At 59.6% G+C, this 20,131-nt stretch overlaps 1 protein-coding gene across 6 annotated transcripts; it reads left to right on the forward strand.

The window, feature by feature from the left end:
- The first annotated feature begins 1,029 nt into the window (after positions 1-1,029).
- Positions 1,030-18,842, forward strand: PATZ1 (POZ/BTB and AT hook containing zinc finger 1). 6 transcript variants are annotated; one of them, XM_006051017.3, is made up of 5 exons: positions 1,033-2,582; positions 3,900-3,963; positions 9,937-10,108; positions 15,775-15,912; positions 17,320-18,842. In XM_006051017.3, exons 1-5 carry the CDS (start codon positions 1,312-1,314, stop codon positions 17,736-17,738), a joined length of 2,064 nt encoding a protein of 687 aa, XP_006051079.2. In that variant the 5' UTR covers positions 1,033-1,311; the 3' UTR covers positions 17,739-18,842. The 6 variants fall into 6 exon arrangements, with proteins under 6 accessions (XP_006051083.1, XP_006051079.2, XP_006051080.2 ...); XM_006051018.3 differs by having other exon boundaries at positions 17,323-18,842; XM_006051020.3 differs by having other exon boundaries at positions 15,840-15,912; positions 17,320-17,504.
- The last annotated feature ends 1,289 nt before the right edge of the window (positions 18,843-20,131 follow it).

Genomic DNA, 20,131 nt, shown 5'->3' on the forward strand with positions numbered 1-20,131 from the left:
TACGGGCCCACACAGCAGGCTGGGGGGCCCGGATCTGCACCCCCTCGGTCTCCCCCCTCCCCCGGCCCTGTCCGCTAGCCGCCACTCTTGGCGGGGAGGGAGGGGCAGTGGGAGCTGGTTTGCTGGCTAGGCGCTTCGTTTGCATTGGCCCGGGGGGGCTGAGACTGCAGCCCCCGGCCCCGTGGGCGGGGTGGGGAGGCGGGGGCCGGACGGGGGCTCAGTCTGCGCTAGCATTGGCGGAGCAGGGGACTGGGGAGGGGGGGGCAGGAAGCGGGGGGGAGCGGAGCTGCGAGGGGGGGGTGTATAAATAGGGAAGGGGGGACGTGCATCCTCGGCTGAGTGAGGGGGGGGCGCTCGGCACAAAGAAAGTGGAAAGTTTGCAGCGCGGGGAGGTCCGGGCCAGGGATCCGGGTGCGCACGTGCAGGGCCGGGGGCACCGAGGGCCCCCCACGCCGAGCTCGCCGTTTCTTTTTTTTTTTCTGCAAGCGAGGGGGGGGGGTGTTGTTGGTATCGCCCCCTCCTTCTCCTCCCCCCAGGGGTGAAAGTGCAAGAGGAAGTGCAGCCGCTGCCATCTTTCCTCCGCTCCGAACACACGGAGCCCGGGGCCGCAACGCAGTCGCTCCGCCGCCGTCTTCGCTCAGCCCGGGAAAGGGCCCGCCCTGCCGCCGCCGCTGCCCGCCCGCTCCAGCCTTCGCTGCCGACTCCGCCCGCCAGGCTCCGGGATCCGGCCCGCGCTGCCGCCCTGGTGCGCGCCCCGGCGCCGCCGCCGCCTTAGCCTTTTGTTTCCTCCGCTCCGGCGCCCCCGCCCCGGCTCGCGCTTTGCAGGGGACGCAGCGCGCGCCCCCAGCGGGCCCGGGAAAAACCGCGGCGCGCGCGCGCGCGCCTGCGCGACAGACCACCCCCTCTCCTCCTCCCCGCGCGCGCGCGCGCCCTCTTGGCTGCGCGCCGGCGCCGCCTGGCGGGCGGGAGGGGAGGTGGCAGGCGTGTTTGCGGGAGGGGCGCACCTCTTTGCTCGCGTACCCCCCCGGAGGTAGAAAGAGAAGGGGAGGCGGGCGGGCGGAGACGAGAGAAGAGTGCACGATCTGGCAGGGGTGGGGGCAGCTATGTGGGCGGTGGTGCGTCCTGCCGTCTAGACAGTCCGATCCGGGCAGGGGGCGTGTGCGCTCGGCGCACCTGCGAGATTACAGAGCCCCGGGCCGGCACGTGTGGGGAGTATAGACACGTTCGCTGCGCCCCGCTTCTCGCTGCCTAGGGGAAGGGAGTGGGGCGGGTAAGTGCGGCGGCCCGGCTTGTGGGGAGGGGGCGGCGGCCATGGAGCGAGTGAACGACGCTTCCTGCGGCCCGTCGGGCTGCTACACCTACCAGGTGAGCAGGCACAGCACGGAGATGCTGCACAACCTGAACCAGCAGCGCAAAAACGGCGGGCGCTTCTGCGACGTGCTCCTGCGGGTGGGCGACGAGAGCTTCCCAGCGCACCGCGCGGTGCTGGCCGCCTGCAGCGAGTACTTTGAGTCGGTGTTCAGCGCCCAGTTGGGCGACGGCGGAGCTGCGGACGGGGGCCCCGCTGACGTGGGGGGCGCGGCGGCGGCCCCGGGCGGCGGGGCTGGGGGCAGCCGGGAGCTGGAGATGCACACCATCAGCTCCAAGGTGTTTGGGGACATACTGGACTTCGCCTACACCTCCCGCATCGTGGTTCGCCTGGAGAGCTTCCCTGAGCTTATGACCGCCGCCAAGTTTCTGTTGATGAGGTCGGTCATTGAGATCTGCCAGGAAGTCATCAAACAGTCCAATGTGCAGATCCTGGTGCCCCCTGCCCGGGCCGACATCATGCTCTTTCGTCCCCCCGGGACCTCGGACTTGGGTTTCCCTTTGGACATGACCAACGGGGCAGCCTTAGCTGCCAACAGCAATGGCATTGCAGGCAGCATGCAGCCCGAGGAGGAGGCAGCGCGGGCAGCTGGTGCAGCCATTGCGAGCCAGGCCTCCCTGCCTGTGTTACCTGGGGTGGACCGCTTGCCCATGGTGGCCGGACCCCTGTCCCCCCAGCTGCTGACCTCACCTTTCCCCAATGTGGCATCCAGTGCTCCTCCCCTGACTGGCAAGCGAGGCCGGGGCCGCCCAAGGAAGGCCAACCTGCTGGACTCAATGTTCGGGTCTCCGGGGGGCCTAAGGGAGGCAGGCATCCTTCCGTGCGGCCTGTGTGGGAAGGTGTTCACTGATGCCAACCGGCTCCGGCAGCACGAGGCCCAGCATGGGGTCACCAGCCTCCAGCTGGGCTACATCGACCTTCCTCCTCCGAGGCTGGGTGAGAACGGGCTGCCCATCTCTGAGGACCCTGATGGCCCTCGAAAGAGGAGCCGGACCAGGAAGCAGGTGGCATGTGAGATCTGCGGCAAGATCTTCCGTGACGTGTACCATCTCAACCGGCACAAGCTTTCCCACTCGGGGGAGAAGCCCTACTCTTGCCCCGTGTGTGGGCTGCGGTTCAAGAGGAAAGATCGCATGTCCTACCACGTGCGCTCCCACGACGGGTCCGTGGGCAAGCCCTACATCTGCCAGAGCTGTGGGAAAGGCTTCTCCAGGTGAGGAACGGCGCGCCCCCGCCCCCCATGACTTGTCCTAGCCCCCTTCCTGGAACAGCCAGCTCCTCGCCAGCGTCTGGGGATTCACTTGGCCTTGTGGGGCCACATCAGGTTTGGGCAGAGGGTTTTAACGATGCTGACTTTTGAGGTGGTGTGGTCACGACCCGCTTTCTCTTGCCTCGGGCAACGTTCTCTGGCACTAGGCGGGCCCTACTGCTCTTCCTCGGGGCCTTGTGGGAAGGGGCCGGCTGTGGCCACAGCCACCGGGCCTCACTATTCTTCTCCCTGGGCTCCCTTTGTGTTTCCGGCACCAGGCGAGGGGCCCCCTCTGGGGGCGGGAGGCCGGGCTCCTCCAGCGACTTTCCCCGCTTGAATGGCTGCCTGGCTGCCGGGGGAGGGACTGAAACAAGTGCCTCTGGGACTGCGTAGGCCCCCACCCCCACCACTGGCGGTCCTGGGCCAGGAGACCCCAGAATCACGGGGCACGGAGCTGGGCACCCAGAGTCTTCTGAACAGCGAGATCTTTGATATGCTCTGACCTGGTGGTTCCAGAGCCTACCTGAACCCACAGATCCCCTTTATGTGCACTGGATGGAGGGGGAAGAAGGGCAGGATGTCTTTTTAGATCTACTTTTTAGTGAGACTGATAAGGAACTTTCAGACTTGTCTGCCAGCAGAGGGTTGTTTTTCCTCTTAAGAGGATAGTCAGAATAAAAGGCTGGTTTTAGCTTGCCTGGGCTCTGAGGGCCTTGTGTGTCTGAACACCGCCATGCAGAGAACTCCCTCAGAGGGGCCCCAAGCAGGAACCAGTCATACCGGTCAGGCAGCCCCTGCCCACCTGCTCTGTCGGGCATCTGGTTTACCAGCCCAGCTGGGGACTTAGGGCTCCATCCCTTGGCCTCTGGGGACTGAATTCCATCCGGGTGGCATTCATTGGCTGCTGTGGCGGGAGAGGCTGGGGGAGGGGAACATGGAGTTTCTAAGGGGCTTTAGTCCGGACAATGAAGCACACACAGCCCCTCCCGGAAAGGCTGCAGCAAGGCAGCCTGGTCTCATTCTAAAGCCCTGTCCTCGGGACCTAGAAATCACGGAGTGTTTGGGGGTGGGGGCGGGCAGACAAGGTCAGAGACAAACGCTCAGCTCATTCCCTTCCCCCTCTAGAGAAAACCGGGCCACAGAGGCCTGGGCCTCAGGAGCCAGGCCTGCAAGCTGACTTTCCTTTGTCGTGCAGGGGTAGAGGGGGAGGTCTGGCCAAGCTTGCAGCCCCTGTTCTCTGGAGGTCTTGTTCTAAAGTCTCTCTTGGTCTCTCTTTTCCAGGCCTGATCACTTGAATGGACATATCAAGCAGGTGCACACTTCTGAGCGGCCTCACAAGTGTCAGGTAGGGGCCGGGCCGGGGCAGAGAGGGAACACGAGCCCGCTGGCGTCAGAGCGGGACGGCCGGCTGACCGCCGCTGTGCACACCTCCCTCTGCCCCCTCCCCCTGTCCCCCTCCCCCTCGTCTGCTCTCCTCCTTTGTTCTCCCCCGCCCCCTCCCCCCACTGCTGATGTCCCCTCCCTTCTGGTTGCTGGGTCCTGGTTCCCACTCGTCTCTGTCTTCGCTCTGCTGCTTGGCTGTCCTCTCCTGGCGTTTGCCAGCTCCTTGGATGGTGGGCCGCAGGGCACACGTGTCGTCCTGGGGTACTGGCAGCCCACCGCGTCCGACTTTGGTTCCTGGAGGTTCGCAGGGGCCACCGTGGGCAGAAGTGGTTTCGGAAGGGCTCCTGGTGGCCTGGCACCGCTTCCTCTGTGTGCCTGGCAGCCTGACCCGGCTTGGCGCTCCATCTGGGTCCCCTCAGCTCAGGCACCTCGCGGTGGGGGTGGTGGCAAGGAGGCAGGGCGCTGGTGCTCTCATCTCTGCACCGGCACCTGCTTAACCTGTCCCAAGCCACGTGTGCGCGCAGCCAAGGGCTTCTGAGAACTGGAGAGCGAGGTGGCTTCCTGTCCTGGAGAGCTCTTTGTGTAGCAGTAGGTAGGGGAGACTGAACCAGATTCTCACCCTTGGTGTGTCTGCCTGAATGGTATCTGGGTGCCCTGTGGTGCCCAGAAAACCAAGCTTCCTCTCCTGGCCATTGAGCAGTCCTGTGTGGGTGGAAAACACACCTCTCTTTTCCTTGGTCATCTTCCCTTACCTGGGCCGAGTTCTCAGGCGGGAGACAGTTGTGGGGTGACCTGCTTCTCTTTATCCTGTTGGTGGCAAGGAGAGAGTGCTCCGGGGAGACCGACAGGGAGGGCTGGACGCACTGCAGGAGGGACGGGGAGCCCCAGGGGGCCAGGCGTGGCGGTGCTCCCGCAGGCCTGCGGGGATGCATGTGCGCTCGCTGCCTCCTCTCTCTCTGACTCTCCTCTACGGAGCACGTTCTGACGCCCAGGTAGTGTGCTGAGCAGCCCAGCAGAGCAGGAGGTGCCCAGTGGGCAGTGGGGGCGTGCCCGGTGGCCTGGGGGGGTAACCTGCACTCTCTGCCCTTTTTCCAGGTGTGGGTTGGGAGCAGCAGCGGCCTGCCGCCCCTGGAATCTCTTCCTAGCGACCTGCCATCATGGGACTTTGCCCAGCCTGCTTTGTGGAGGTCGTCCCATTCGGTTCCTGACACCGCCTTTTCCCTTTCTCTAAAAAAATCCTTCCCAGCCCTTGAAAACCTGGGCCCGGCACCCTCCAGCAACGCTCTCTTCTGCCCAGCCCCCCCGGGATATCTGAGGCAGGGCTGGACGGCCTCTGAGGGTGGCCGGGCCTTTACCCAGTGGCCTGTAGGCTAGCCGGGCCTCCCGAGAGGGTCTTCTGTGGTGGGGGCAGCGAGCCGGACCTCCTGCTCCTGGGAGAGACCTGTCCACTGTGCCCAGCTCCTCCTGGGTACTCGGGCTCTTCCCCAGCTCAGGGACCCCCATGTGGGGGCTGCAGGGAGCTCCTTCCTGGGCCCGCCGCGGTCTCCGTGTTTCTTTCAGGGCTTTCGGGCCTTGTTTCCCCCCTTTAGCTGACGGTACCCTGGGTGTCTGCCCCTGCCTGGAGGCCGGTGCCTCCCCTCCCCTGATAGCACCTCCCTGAAGCCTGGGGTTTCTGGAAGGGGGCCTGGCCTCCTCTCCTCCTACCCTGGGAGTGAGTCCTCCTCCAGCTGGCCAGCCCAAGCTGCCTGCTTCCCTTCCACTCACACAGGTCCCGCTTTCCTTGCTGGCTCGTGAATTAGACGGTTGTGGTTTTGAGTGTCATTCATTAGCAGGTCTGCTCAGGAACTAGACTAACCAGTAGCTTTACCTTGGGTCATCCTGATACATGGCTTTGGGGGCTGATAAAGCAGTTGTAGACCCTCCCCCTTGGATCCCAGTGGTGTGTCCTTTAGCCCCCTTGGGCTCTGTGGGAATAATAGGAGTGATGATAAAAGTTTTCATTCTAACATTTGAGGCTTTGTGTGTTTTGTCTTTGGTCTGTGTCGTAACGCTGACCTCACGGTCTCTTGGTGTATGTGCCTGCCCTGCCCTGCCCTCCGACACACACACGCTCACAGGGCCATGGTCCCGCCTCCAGCCCCACAGCCAGAACACCCCTGACGGTGACCTGGCAGGTGAAGATGTGCTGCCCCTTAGGCTTGGGCTGGCCAGCCAGGTGTGCCGGGGCTGGGTTAAACAGGGCAGGAGAGTCTGTTTTGCATGGTGTGTGTGCTGAAAGCATCGGAGGTGAAGAGACGGCTCGCTGGGAGTTGGTTCCTGGGGCCCCTGGCAGGGCTGGGCACGGCCATACCTCTCAGCCCTCCTGGTGCCAGAGAGGCAGCAGTTACGGGGACTGATGCCTCAGCCTGAGGGCAAAGGTCCTCCGAATGCAGGGGCATGGAGGCTCAGCCTGGCGGTGACACACCAGTCTCCCTGGGGTTTCGTGATGCCCCAGCGCTGCTCATCTGCACGTGCTGTGGGCTGGACCTTCCTCCCACAGGGAGTTCAGCCTGACACCGAGAGGCTGGAACAGCTCAGACCTCTCCTGCTGCTCCCCGTGGCCCCACTTCTCAGGGGCTGGTCGGTGGTGGGGTTTGGGCTGGAGGGATAACTCATTAGGAACTGAGGTGGGAATAAAGGAACTGACACCCTCCAGAAGGGGGCCTTCTGGGCCCCCACGTGTTGCCCTTAAGACTTCCACCCCGAGGCTGCCAGACTCAAAGGCCACCGGCATAGGGTGTGCCCCAGTGTCCCTGCTACCACTTGGGCCCCATTCCCAAACTGCTCAACCCTTGGGAGTCTGGGACTTTTGGAAGTCTGGGATGGGGAGAAACTGGTAGGGCGGGGAGGGAGCCTGGCTGGGGCTGTGGGTTGAGTGGTGACGACCAGAGGGGACTCAGGCTGGGGGGCCCTGGCCGATGTACCGCTGGCAACAGCAGGCTGCCTGCACGCGGGGCTGGGGCCAGGCGGCCGTCCCAGCACCACCGGGCTGGGGTGCTAATCCTGGCATGGTGCCCTGCCTTCTGCCCCCAGGACAGGGGCTGCCTCTGCCTTGAGTGGCCCCAGCCTGGAAGTTCTGGGCACCCCTTCTTTGAGATCCATCTCTCTCAGCCTTTCTGCTTCTTTTCCTGAGTCAAGTAACCACGCCCTTTATGCTCGCTGTTGTGTGAACTTCTGGCAGGCCTGGACTTGGGCACTTTCTCAGTTCCTCCAGAAAACCTCTGGTTCTCCAGCCAGAGGGTCAGTGCTGGCATAGAGAAGCCACCACCATTCCAGCGTGGCTTTGTAACACAGGAAACATTTTCACATTTTCTTTTTCCAAGTAGCAGATTTATACTCCTAATGATGCTTGCTCAGGCTCAAGTTAGCTCTCATCCCTTGAGAGATTATCAGTGGAGGACGGGGTGGGGAACCTCAGCCTGGTCTGCGATTTCAGTTTTGCTTAGTGAATCCCCCAGACGGATAATTCACTTGCGGATAATTGAGGTTTGGTTGTCCATTATCTTTTGTTAGCAAAGCGTGACAGGCAGTGCTTACAAGGACACGTCCCAAAAGAAAGTTGGCAACGAGGCTTCTCTCTCACCTCCCTCTGGCGGCACCCTCTTCCAGAGAGCACGGAAGGTGGAATCCTCAGTGTGCGTTTTCAGCTGCATTTTCTTACACCTGGTCCGTGGTCGCTTCCTTTCTTGAGTTGTGTTGTGTGGTGTAGATTACACTGCCCCTCGTCACGGGATGGGTGGTCCTCGGTCACTTGTCTAGCAGAGCCAGCTCTCATCCCCTCTCCCTGAGGTGTCCACAGCACCCCTTATCCTGGTTTACAGTCTGGTGGGCTGGGTGAGGGAAGAATTCCATTTCCCCCTACTGAGGCCATGAGACCAGACACCCATGATGCTTTCTGAGTCATGTGAGTGCTCAAGTTTCCCTGCACAAATCCTGTCACCTCTATCAGGACAGCCTGGCTCCCAAGGGCACTGATAAAAACTACCAACACCTTTCACCAGAAGACACCTCTGCTGAGACTGGAGGTGGTCAGAGCATGGGCTCAGGGGCCGGCTCTCAGTCCACCTGCCCCAGGTCCTCACGGGACCTCTGCCCGTCGGTCGCGGAGGGTGGGAACACCCCAGGGTGGCCACGGAGGGGAGGGCCCTGGCCCAGCAGTGGCAGGGGATCTCTTTCTTCAGTAGCTGAGCCCTCTGCTTTGTGCAGGTCACTCTCAGAACTTAGCTCCCTCATTTGTCACATGAATAAACTCAACATATGAAGTAGGTGAAAGCAGTACAGTTGACCCTGGAACAACGTGAAGGTTAGGAGCACTGACTCTGGGGGCTCAGATACACACGCATAACTTAACAGTCGGCCTCCTGTCTATGTGATTCCTCCTTGTCCAGGTTCCTCTTCCTTGGGTTCGGCCGATTATAGGTGCTGTACCACCTATCACAGTATTTACTAGTGAAAAAACCTGCATATAAATGGACCCTTGCAGTTCAAACCCTTGAAAACTGTTCAAGGGTAGGCTGTATTTTATTAGCGTAACTTGTTCTATTCACATCTGTGACATTTGTTCAAGACATAACGGCCAAGAAGAACAGAGGCGGTCCTGACACACACATCTGGGGCCAGGGTGGCCACCTCGGCATCTTCTATCTCCACAGCATCTCGCACGTTTGTTTCTCGCTTTGATTGTATAGTGAAGCAACAGATAAACGCTGTATGTGGAGAGTGTTCAGACGCTTACCTTAAGGCCTCGGGGGTCTCAGGATCTGTTTCTGTTCAACAGAGACTGTGGGAGCACCTCCATTCTAGCCAGTTGATGGGGTGGCCCATCTTCAGTGAGTTAATGTTCTGTCTGTGATGACCTAAAAGGTGAATGTTGCTTTCTCTTATGGTTCTAAAACAGTAAACACACACGTATGGAGAAAAGAAATGAAGTCAACCTTGACTCAAAGCTGAGACATATGCATGGAACCAAAACAGTTTGAAGGTCATCAGATTGAACCTTCAGGGCTTTCCCGACATTCCGTGACCTCTAGGGCTCTGTGCAGGCCCGGCTTGGGCGGAACGCTGCGGGCAGATCCGGGACTGAGACTGAGTCGAGGGACCTGGGGAGCTGAGTGCAGCTCCCAGCTGGCGGGGTAAGGGCACAGCCAGGCTCGAGGGCCACCGTGAGGTACTGCCTGCCACTAGTACCTATGAAGGCGGAGCCTGGGCCTGCCCGGCACAAGGGGCACTTGGCCGGCACAGGCGGTGCTGTCCCGGTTGGCACCAGTCCTGGGAATTCTCCAGATGCCCCCCAGTAGCCTCTGGCTCTCGGTCTCTGCTAATTTTCACATTCAGGCAGTTGACGCTGTCCTTTCATGGGCTGCTTTTTCAATGCAAATGCACGCGAATGTTATGAAGAGTAATGTCTGTTCTGTCCTGCCTTTCCTTCCCATTTCCCCGTGGCCGCAACTGTCACTTTTGAATAAATAGTGAGTAAATGGAATTCTTTGTGTGAGGCAACCAGGGGAAACCCAGGGTGGAGGTGAAGACTGCTCTATTTACATGCCAGCAGCTCTTGTGTAAATTCACTTACAGCCAATGCAACGAAAGTCAGTTCTTAAATGTTCAAGAATGAAAAGTGCCTAGCTCTTCGTTTTGCAGAACTCAGCCTGCCATGAACCGGGCGTGTCGGGGGCCAGTGGGAACCAGTGATCCCAGCTCAGGGGTCCCGTGGGGAAGACCGTGGGGAGCAGGAGCGGCTTGTTCGGCATCTGGGCAGGAAGCCTGGGCCGCCTGCCGAATTCTCTTTGTACAGGGAGTTCCTGTGTTGGTTGGAAATGCTTTGTGGCACGGTGTGCTCAACGGGGAGTCAGGTGTGGGGCCAGCTTTTACCTCACCCCGTTCTTTCTGCCCTCAGACCTGCAATGCTTCTTTCGCCACCCGAGACCGCCTGCGCTCCCACCTGGCCTGCCACGAGGACAAGGTGCCCTGCCAGGTATGCGGGAAGTACTTGCGGGCGGCGTACATGGCAGACCACCTGAAGAAGCACAGCGAGGGGCCCAGCAACTTCTGCAGTATCTGTAACCGAGGTAATCGTCCTGCTGTTTCCTCACGTCGGGGGGGGGGGGGGCGGGCCTGCGCCCCGCCTCAGGCCCCACTCTGCACGGCCACCCCTCCTGCCCACCCCACTGAGCGGTGAACACCTCACCCTCAGCTAGCTGTGTGTCGCCCTTTCCTTTCCCGTCAACTTGGGGAGCTTGGAGTGGGAGCTCCCAGGAGGTCAGCAGGCGGGGACAGAAGGAGAGAGGTGTTTCCCAGGCTTGGGGCCCATGATGCACCTGCTGCCCCGGGGGCAGGATGGATGCGAACTACTGAGGTCGGTGGCAGTCGTGAGACCCCCGAGAGGTAGGAGAGAGAGAGAGCGACCCGAGAGCCATGCCGGCTGAGTCACAGGCATACGGGTGAAAGTCAGCAGCCAGGTAAAGAGCTCAAGTCCATAGGTAAACAAGGGCCGGAACTTTCTAGCATAAAAATCCAGACCCGGGCAGACTGTGGCCTTGATGAGGGCAGAACATGGCAGGTGCTCTGAGCAGGGCAGCGTGCTCGCGGCCGAGGTCGGCCTGGCTGGCGTCTGACTATCGTGTTGGGTGAAGTCGCCTCTGCCGGGCCCGCCGGCTGCCGGAAGGGCTGAGGCTCGTGTTGTCTGAGGAGGAGGCTGTGCCGTGTCTGCTGACGGAGTCGGCGTGGCTGTCCGGCGCGCGTGAGGCAGCTTCTGCATGGTGCGCTTGGCTTGGCTGGGAGCAGGGGACAGGGCTGCGAGTCCTGTCTCCTGGGACGCGCTGGTTCCAGTGCTCCTGGAAGTCCTGTGTGTGGCTTCGCGGGCTGACCACTGAGCCAGGAGGCGGGGGACCCTGGGTTTCGCCGGCCCCTCCCACCTCACCTTCCTGTGCGACCTTGAACTCTCCCTTCCCCTGTGTCTAAGGCTCAGTCTCTTCATCTCTACAAGGGGTTGAGAACACCCCTTTGCCCACATCACAGGGCTGTTGTGAGGATCCCAGGAGACGGGGCGGGTGACCGTTCTCTGGGCCCTGCAAGCCACGGCACACTCGGGAGGCCCTCCTTTGTCGCCGTGTCGGGAGACACAGAGCTTTCCGACACTCTGGTCCGGACCAGGCACAGCACCCCTGCAGTCCTTGGCCGGGGTCTCTGAATCCTGTGGAGGGTGCCTGCAGAGTAGCCAGGTGTTCCTGCTGCCCTGGGCTGGGTCCACCCCCCCACCAGGACTGCGCACTCGGGGTTTGCCTTGAAGGCTGCCGGATGCTGATGTGTGTACCACCAGGAAGTGCTGTGGAAGCGGGCAGGTTGGGAGGTGGTCAGAAAAGCTGCGGAGGCATCCGTCCTATTTTCTGCATGTCCGTAGAGGGCAGCGGGGCTGCCCGGCTCCGGGGGGGAGACGGTTCCTTGTCTGGCTTCCTCTTCACGCCCCTGATGGCTCAGGCCCGCTGCACTGTGCTGCCAACAGGCACACTGTCAGGGTTTCAGGGTTGACGTTCTCAGCCTGAGAGTCGGCATCGGAGACCAGAGGTGGGAAACTGGTGCACGCGGCGGAGGATGCCAGTGAGGAGACTGAGATGAAGCCTGGATTACAGAGGCAGGGAGATGGGGTGGGGGCCCAGGGCCACAGCCCCTGGGGACCCTGCTCAGGAGGAAAGAAGAGCTGAGAGCAGTGGGGAGCAGGAGGGAACGCTAACCCAGTCAGGAGACAGCTGGTGTGGCACAGCCAGCAACTGCTGAAAGTCAGGCTGTGTTTGCCCTGCGCTGGTGAAGAGGACTGGACGGCAGCCACAGGCCATGTGGCTCCGGTGGGTGGGGGTGCTGGTAGAGTAGAACCAGAGCCCCCCTTCCCTCAGAAAAGCCCCTGGATCTGGACTGTAAGCAAAGCAGCTTCGGGTCCCAGCGTCGGAGCAGAAGTCCTATTCCTCCAAGAAGAGAGAAGTCCAAACCCACCCTGGGTCCTCAGAAGGAAGACAGTCTTGGTCTTCATCAGAAGAGAAGAAGCAGGGTTCTACCTTGGACTCATTCCTTGGGCAGAAATTCCTTTCCCCCCACAAAGAGGAAGAGGAAGGCAGTTTTTCCAGGAAGAGGACGGGCCACTGGGACATGGAGACCCTGGAATCAGATCACAGGGAGCTCTGGGCTGACCTATCAAGGCTGTGACGCAGGTGCTGCCGCAGGAATTAGGTGGATGTCCTTCTGTCTGCGATGGTCCAAGCAGAGGGTCAGCCCGCCAATCAACAGGTGAGGCTGGATCAGGTCGGTTTCCAGGTGTCTTCTGATAGCCTGCAGTCCCAGCAGTCCTTGAGCAGTCAGCTCAACTACTCACTCATCTGCCTGTTTGCAGCCACACAGAAGACTCTTGCCCATGAAGAATGGGAGAGAGCGGATCCCACGCTGGAGACAGATGATCTCGTCTTTGAGCTGGAGACACATCAGGACATGGGCCGTCCAATCTTAGAGGAGATGAGTCCCAGCAGGGGAATCGGATGGCTGCAGAAGCCGGCTCCCTCACGTTCGAGTTGAGGAAGTCAGCCGAGTTGAACGGTGGGGACGACCTGGTGTAATAATTGCCATGCTCTCCCTTCTTCTAAAGTTTCTGTAGCAGGCCGTGTACACGTGCGTGTATCCTGGGACGAGGGGGAGCACGTTGGGAGTCTCCCTTTGACCGTGACCAAGACAACATTTGCACCCACGGGTAGGGAACACCGTCGCTCCAGCCAGAGGCGAGCACACACATTGTCACCAACAACAGGCATGCCGTCTCCTGGGCCGTGCGGACACAGACCTGTTCAGCGCCCTCTCCAGCGCGGCTCAGCTGGGCGCGGCCCCACCAAGGTGTGGACCAGGAGAAAGCAGCCTCTGACCCCCGCACGGATGTGGAAGCTGTGAGCAGAGGGTTTGCCTCCAGAGTGGGAAGTGCACACACCAGCCAAGGACATGCCGCAGAGGCCCAGTGGCTGCGTGGCAGTAAACTCTCTGCCCCTGGAGCATGGGAAGGTAGCCCGTCGGCGATGGGGGTGTCACGGGTGTGCTCGAGCCCCATCACCCCAAACCTTGTATCACGTGGCCTCTTTGGTTCTTGGTCAGTGATGGACAGGCAGGTGAGTTTAGAATTCCGGCCAAATGTGTCTGGCTTCAAAGATGTGTTTGTGGAAAACTCAGCTTTCAACCCAGAACTTGGCTGCTGAGCTGCCGTGTGTTTAAATTCTGGGCTCTAGGTGGCAGCTGTGGATGCTGCCTACCACCCACCACGTGGCTTTGCTATAGATAGTAAGCAGTCAGCAGCTGGGGCAGCGTCAAGGGGACCCAGCCACGTGGTCCCGACTGTTTTCCAGGAAAACGCAGTGAGCTTTCATTGAGCATCTGCTGTGTCCCCAGCACAGCTCTTCCCACAAGGAGTAGATATAATAGCTCCTGGGGATCCTTCCCACCTCTTCTGTCCCTCTTGGCTGCCGTGGCCCTGTCCTGGTGTGCCAGGAGAGTGGTTCGCTCCACTTCAGAGGCCCCACAGGGATGAAGAGACACAGACTGCCTGCTGAAGCGGTGTCATCATATCAGCAGGAAAGTCTGATATTTCTGCTGCCTGCCAGGGCACAGGGCTGAGGTCCTCCATCCTGTGGGCCTCCCCTGCTCCTTCTGACCACAACCTCCCTCGAGGGAGTATTCCTGTGGGACCCTCGGAAGCCAGTCTGTTCCCATGCTTGGCCGCAGGCAGACCACCCAGTCACAGTGCAGGACAGCATGCTCTACTACGCAGGGCGGGACAGTAGCATCCTGTCCCGGAGGCTTTTCATCAGGAGAGGAAGCCCAGTTGACCGTGTTCCCCATTTCCCTCCAGAACCACAATTGCTACCATCGGGAGCATGTTTGTTAAATGAGATTCTAAAAAAACCTGCCTGCCAGTGCAGGAGACCTGGGTTTGATCCTTGGGTTGGGAAAATCCCCTGGGAGAGGGCATGTCAAGTATTCCAGTATTCTCGCCTGGAGAATCCCATGGACAGAGAAGCCTGGTGGGCTACCAGTCCATGGGGGTCACAGAGTCAGACACAACTGAAGCGACTTAGCATGCACATGTGGCAGAAAAGTGCAGGAATTTAAGTGGTGGTAACTGAGCCTGTTGCACAAAGCCGGGGGATGTTTCTGGGTCCAGGACCAAGATGCAGGGACCATTAGACAGTCTGCCTAGTGGTAAAGCACTGTGTGATGCATGTGGTCCCCGGACTGGGTCCAGGCTCTGCCATTTAGCAGCTGTACCTGTGGCTGTGAAGCACAGCATGATACACGCAGTATGCAGGGCCTGGCATGCCTCTGTCACTGGCTGAAGGTGACCTTTACTGAATAATAGTTCCAGCAGCATTTGAAAGCCAGGCCAATCCAAGCATTTTTAAAACTAGTCTCAGGGACTTCCCTGGGGCTAGAACTTCATGCTCCCAATGCAGGGGGCGGGCCCTGGGCTGGATCCCTGGTTGGGGAACTAGATCCCACATGCTGCAACTAAAGATCTCGAAAGCCACAATGAAGACAGAATAAATAAACATTAAAAAAAAACACACCAAGTCTTGTGCACACATTCACTGTACTCTCCAGCCACTGGCCCATTGGTTGTGGGCCCACTGCTACCCTGTGGCTATAATTTAACGAGAAAATGGAAGTACCCAAGGATATGTCAGCTGCCTCTGGACTGAAGGGATACCATCGAGGCACTAGCACTGCACGTGGGCCTTTTGCAAAGTTTTGGTTCCTGCTGAAGGCACTTCCGGATCCTTGGCTGTAGGGGGACTTGATGTCACAGCTCCTTCCCGTGACACCCCAAGTAGAGTTCCTTTGGTCCAGCCAGTTCCATCTCCCAGGACTCGTCGCTGCTGCGGAAGCTGATCCAAGATCCACTCTTGGCAGCCTGAGGTGTCTCAAGGCCCAAAGTGACCTCGAGCATCTGAGTGGGGCAGCTCCCAGATGGCGGGATTGCCTCTCCCCAGTAAAGACAAGGACTGTCCCTCTTCCTTCTTCCTTAAGTGAACCTGATGGATCCTCCAAAACCTAACCAAGAAGACCATTGTGAATGAGAGATGACTGCAACCCTCCTTTTAAGACAACTTCCCATTTTCATTGTTCCTCAGAAGGTCTAAACAGTCACTAAACCCAGTCAACTCTGCAGGTGAGAAATGAGCAGAATAGAGCTGGTCCTGACCATCAGGAGAAGGGGGACTCCGGAGGCGCTTCTTTGGGACTTCATTTTGCCTGCGTCCAGTCTCTTGTGCAGATGGTTTGCCATCGTGTTAGGCGGCTGGAGTCCCGCGGCTGCCCTGGAGTCCCTTGTGTTTTCCTGACTGTGTTTCTAGTCAGGTCCCCACAGCTGGTGTGGGGCTGTGAACCATCCGCTCTGACCACTGGCCCCCTTGAGGCACCGAGCGGTCTGGAGGCAGCGGGCCTCTGGCCCGGGCAGGAGTGGGATCTCAGATCCTCCCTCCAGGCGGACTCCACCGCAGCCTTGCGGGGCGGGCTCTGCAGAGACGCCGACTCAGGACGGTGCCGCCGCCCTCCTGAGCCTGGCGGTGGCTCCTGTGGCTGCGGCGCTCTTGAGCCAAGGAGGGCCCCTGTTAGGAGTGCTAGCCCGCGCGGCCAGAGGAGAGGCGAGGGGGAAGCAGAGAGAGGTGTCTGTGTGCCGGCCGCGGATCTCATCTCCTTTTGTCTTGTTTAGGTTTCTCCTCTGCCTCCTACTTAAAGGTCCATGTTAAAACCCACCACGGTGTTCCCCTTCCCCAGGTCTCCAGGCACCAGGAGCCCATCCCGAATGGGGGAGCAGCGTTCCACTGCGCCAGGACCTATGGCAACAAAGGCAAGCGACCCCTTGCTCTGCACTTTGCTTCTCTGCGCAGACTGTGTTGTGGGGGCGCTGGGCCGGGCGTGGGGAGGCGGGAAGGCGGCCGACTTGTTGGCCGCCTCGAGGAGGCGGCTCGAGATCCGAGTGGCAGTGGCCTCCAGGACAGAAGTCACAGTGGGGGTCTCACTGCAGGGCACTGCCGAGATCCAGCCCCCGCCTCCTCTTCCCCAGCCCTCCCCCCTCGCTCCTGGCCAGTCCCCACACCTAGAGCCCTGAGGGACGCCCCCGGCCCAGGCAGGAAGAGGAGCCCTGCATGATGAGCCTCTGGGCCTGTCCGTTGCCTGTGGCCCTTCCAGGAGGGCGTGGTGCTGCGGCTGAACGCTTTCTTCTCCTTTGAGCCTGTGGGCAGGGGGAGCCAAGGGCTGGCTCCCCCCTCGGCAGGGGCCTTTGGCTGCTGTGGGCAGCCCTTTCCGGAGAGCCTCTGGCCGCGTTTGTGAGATGCATGGCGCTGACTCCGACTCGGTTGCGTAGAGCTCCCTAAGCCCCACCTCCACTGGTTGATTCCGGTTGTTCCGCGGTATTTCAAGTTGTTGTTGCCTTGTGGGTGATGCCCAGGCTTGGCAGACGGCAGAGCTGGCATGCTCCACACTCCCATCACAGACCTCCCTTCCCGGCATGGTGCTCTGAACCCAGGCAGGAAGCTGCTCTTGGTGGAGGATGCCCGTGTGGGCCGGGCAGGGCAGATGAGCAAGGGCTGTCCTAAGGCCCGGCTTGTCCCGGGCCCTGCGTATGGACAGCAGCTGATGGAGTTGTTCAGTTCCTTCTAAGCTGTTGTGCTTTGACCAGTTGGCCCGGAAGGCTTCTGGCAGGCGGAGGCGCGGAGGGCAGGGCGTGTGTTCGCAGCGTCAGGAGAAGGACCGGCTCAGCCTCAGCGGTCGATGGGGTCTGCCTGGGTCGAGGAGCCCACGGCTCTGGTTCTGCCTTGCTAGAGCGCAGCCAGTTTGGTGCCGAGGTGAGGTCACCGACATACCTGTTCAGCATCATTACCACAGCTGTTTTACCCGCAGAGGCACCTGAGAGGGCGCCTAGGAGTTGGGCTCTTGAGTTCTCCGGGTGGAGGCAGTGGAGGCCCCCTCTCCATATTCCTTGAAGCAGGCTAAGATGGCGGTGAGCGGTTCAAGTGCGCCTGCGTGGAGAGTCCGCGGCGACGGAGGTCAGCGGCCCCAGGCCCTGCTGCCTCACCTCCCCGTAGGCACGCCGGGCTCCCCGACTGACCCGCTGCACTTCCGTGGGTTCTGCTGGGCGGTGGCTGGCCATCAGCTGCCCTCCACGAGTCCGTGAGCTGGCCCCTGGTGACCCCCTCCAAGGGGGCGTCCCCAGAGCCCGGCCTCACCCGCCCCTCTGTGTTCTGTTTCCTCCTAGAAGGCCAGAAATGCTCGCATCAGGATCCGATTGAGAGCTCCGACTCCTACGGCGACCTCTCGGACGCCAGCGACCTGAAGACGCCCGAGAAACAGAGCACCAACGGCTCCTTCTCCTGCGACATGGCGGTCCCCAAAAACAAAGTGGAGTCTGACGGCGAGAAGAAGTACCCCTGCCCCGAATGCGGGAGCTTCTTCCGCTCCAAATCCTACTTGAACAAACACATCCAGAAGGTGCACGTGCGCGCCCTCGGGGGCCCCCTGGGGGACCTGGGCCCCGCCCTCGGCTCGCCTTTCTCTCCCCAGCAGAACATGTCTCTCCTCGAGTCCTTCGGGTTTCAGATCGTTCAGTCCGCGTTCGCCTCGTCTCTGGTCGACCCCGAGGTCGACCAGCAGCCCCTGGGGCCCGAGGGCAAGTGAGGCAGGCAGACAGACGCTGCGTCCCTGCGGAGACAGCCGCTGTGGACGGCTGGGAAATGCTGTGAATGCGGAGGGAAGTGGTGTCTTTGGGTTCTGTAGCTGAGAAGATTTTTATTCGTTTTTAACTACCCCTGCTCCAGCCCTGTCGCCCCCACCCCCCACCCATCCCCCAATGGTCTTTAGAAATAGATTCTCATCTGATACTCGGCAGAAATAACCTATAAGACCCTGTATGGGATGAGGGCAAAAAACACTACATGCGGGCTTCCCGGGCGAGGCCAGGGCCGGTTTCTCCAACGGGCGGAAGCTGCAGCCCCCGGTGCTCGTCATTCTCAGTGGCCCCAGTCCCACCCCCACAGCTGACAGCGTCCTGGGACCTCGGAGAGTCCGGTCCCCTGCCCCCCTTCTCCGACCTCTCATCCCCCCTTCTCATATCCCTCCACAGAAGCCACAGTAGGGTCTCTACCCACTTACACAAAGCTGACGCCCAACTGTTTTTAAGGAAGCTGGAAGCCCGCAGCAGCCTCCCGTGGACCGTGGGGGCAGTGCCCTCTGAGAGCCCCCCGCGCTTGACATTTGACCTGGAGGGCCCCCACCCTTTCTCTGAGCCCTACCTGAAGGCTAGCATTCTGCCACTAGGACAGGCTTAGCATTGAGGACACTCCAGCCCCAAATTCCAGTTCTTCTGTGATTTTTTAACCATTCAACTTGCTGTTGGGTTTTAATTCTCTAATTATTATTATTATTATTATTATTTTTTAGGACCAGTCGTAGTGAATTGCTACTGAAAGCTATCCCAGGTGATACAGAGCTCTTTGTAAACCGCAGTCACACGTTAGGGTTAGGATTAAAACTTTGTTTAGATGTACCATAATTAACTTGGCTAGTTGATTGTTTGAAGTCTATGGAAGAAATAGTTTTATGCAAAATTTTAAAAATGCCAGTCTGGTCAGGGTGGGCGGGGCTCTCTGTGCTGTTGGAGGGAGGCAGAACCAGCGAGGGTGGACATCATGCACCGTGGTTGTATCGCACGGGAGCAAGCCCGGGTCGACCCTGTGACGTGAACTGACCCGATCAGACTGTATTAAAAACATTAGTACATTACTCTGCCTGCTGTCCGGACTCTGATTTTTTCAGCTATGAGGGTCTCTGGGACTGGGGGATGGGCATCTGAGCCCCTGCACCCGTGTGCAGTCCCGGGAGGCCTCTCTTCCTCATCATCCACTGGGACCGACAGGTGGGTGCTTCCCTGCAGACTGGGCTGCCAGCGTCCACCCACCCTCTCCCCTTTGTCTTCACTGCTCTCTACCCCAGACCCTGAGGGCACAGTGGTGCCCAGGATACACTCATGGAGCTTGAAGGGAGAGAGACGGGTAACCAGTAATCAGACTTAACCACAGAGTCCAGATAAACATCCAAGGTAGGAGTAGTGTCAGCAGGGGAGCAGGTGCGCACCCCAGGCCTGTGAGAGGTGGACGCCACGTGCTGGGGAGCAACTGAGCCCAAGTGCCGCAATCGCTCATCCTGAGCCGTAAGCTGCAATCACCAAGGCCGCACCCTAGCTCCCGGGCTCCACAAGAGGAGCTGCTGCGATGAGAAGCCTGTGCGCTGCAACTAGAGGGCAGCCCCCGCTCCCCACAGCTAGAGAAAGCCCGTGCGGCAACGAAGGCCCAGGGCGGCCAAAAGTAAATAACGTGTTAAAAAGGCAGCGCACAAAGGGACAGGAAGACGGGTGGAACCCCGGACATCCTGAGGAACCCCAGGGAAGAGGGAAGTCCCTGAACTCATAAGAAACAGCATCTCACCTCCAAGCAGGTAGAAAGGAAAAGTGTAATGATGGGAGGGAAATAGACACAGACCAGAAGTAAACAAGGCGCAAAGTGATTTAGACCCACATTAATATCGGTAATTACACTGTTCTGGCTTAAAGGTAAAGACTGGATTTTTTTTTTTTTCTTTTTTTAATGGAAATAGAGTTGACATGTGTGATGAGAGTTTTGGGTGTACTGCATAGCAATCTGTGTATCATGAAACAATCACCAGGATAAGTGCAGTAACCACCTATCCCCATACAAAGTTATAACATTATTGACTGTGTTCTTTACGATGTATATTACATTCTTTGTGGCTTGTTTTATACCTGGAGGTTTGTACCTCTTAATCCCCTTCATCTATTTTGCCCCCACCTCCCATAGCTGGATTTTCTTTAAAAGCCCGAAGCATCTACATGAAATTTGGGGTAAGTTGCTGGGCTCTGTGGAGTGTGTGATGCAGGCTTTGGGCCCTTTGGGGTGAGTGTCAGAGGAAGGACAAGGCTGGGAGGGAGCCTGAGCTGAACCCTGGGCCTAATTCTCAGCACAGCCTGTGAGGTGGGGTCCATTACTCCCCCTCCT

The sequence above is a fragment of the Bubalus bubalis genome, chromosome 17 (genome assembly GCF_019923935.1).
Source record: "Bubalus bubalis isolate 160015118507 breed Murrah chromosome 17, NDDB_SH_1, whole genome shotgun sequence".
Lineage (NCBI taxonomy): Eukaryota > Metazoa > Chordata > Mammalia > Artiodactyla > Bovidae > Bubalus > Bubalus bubalis.

Coding starts and splice junctions, on each gene's coding strand:
- PATZ1 (XM_006051017.3), top strand. CDS start 1,312: ATGGAGCGAGTGAACGACGCTTCCTGCGGCCCGTCGGGCTGCTACACC. Junction 10,109..15,774: donor CTGCAGTATCTGTAACCGAG/GTAATCGTCCTG, acceptor TGTCTTGTTTAG/GTTTCTCCTCTGCCTCCTAC. Junction 15,913..17,319: donor CAGGACCTATGGCAACAAAG/GCAAGCGACCCC, acceptor GTTTCCTCCTAG/AAGGCCAGAAATGCTCGCAT.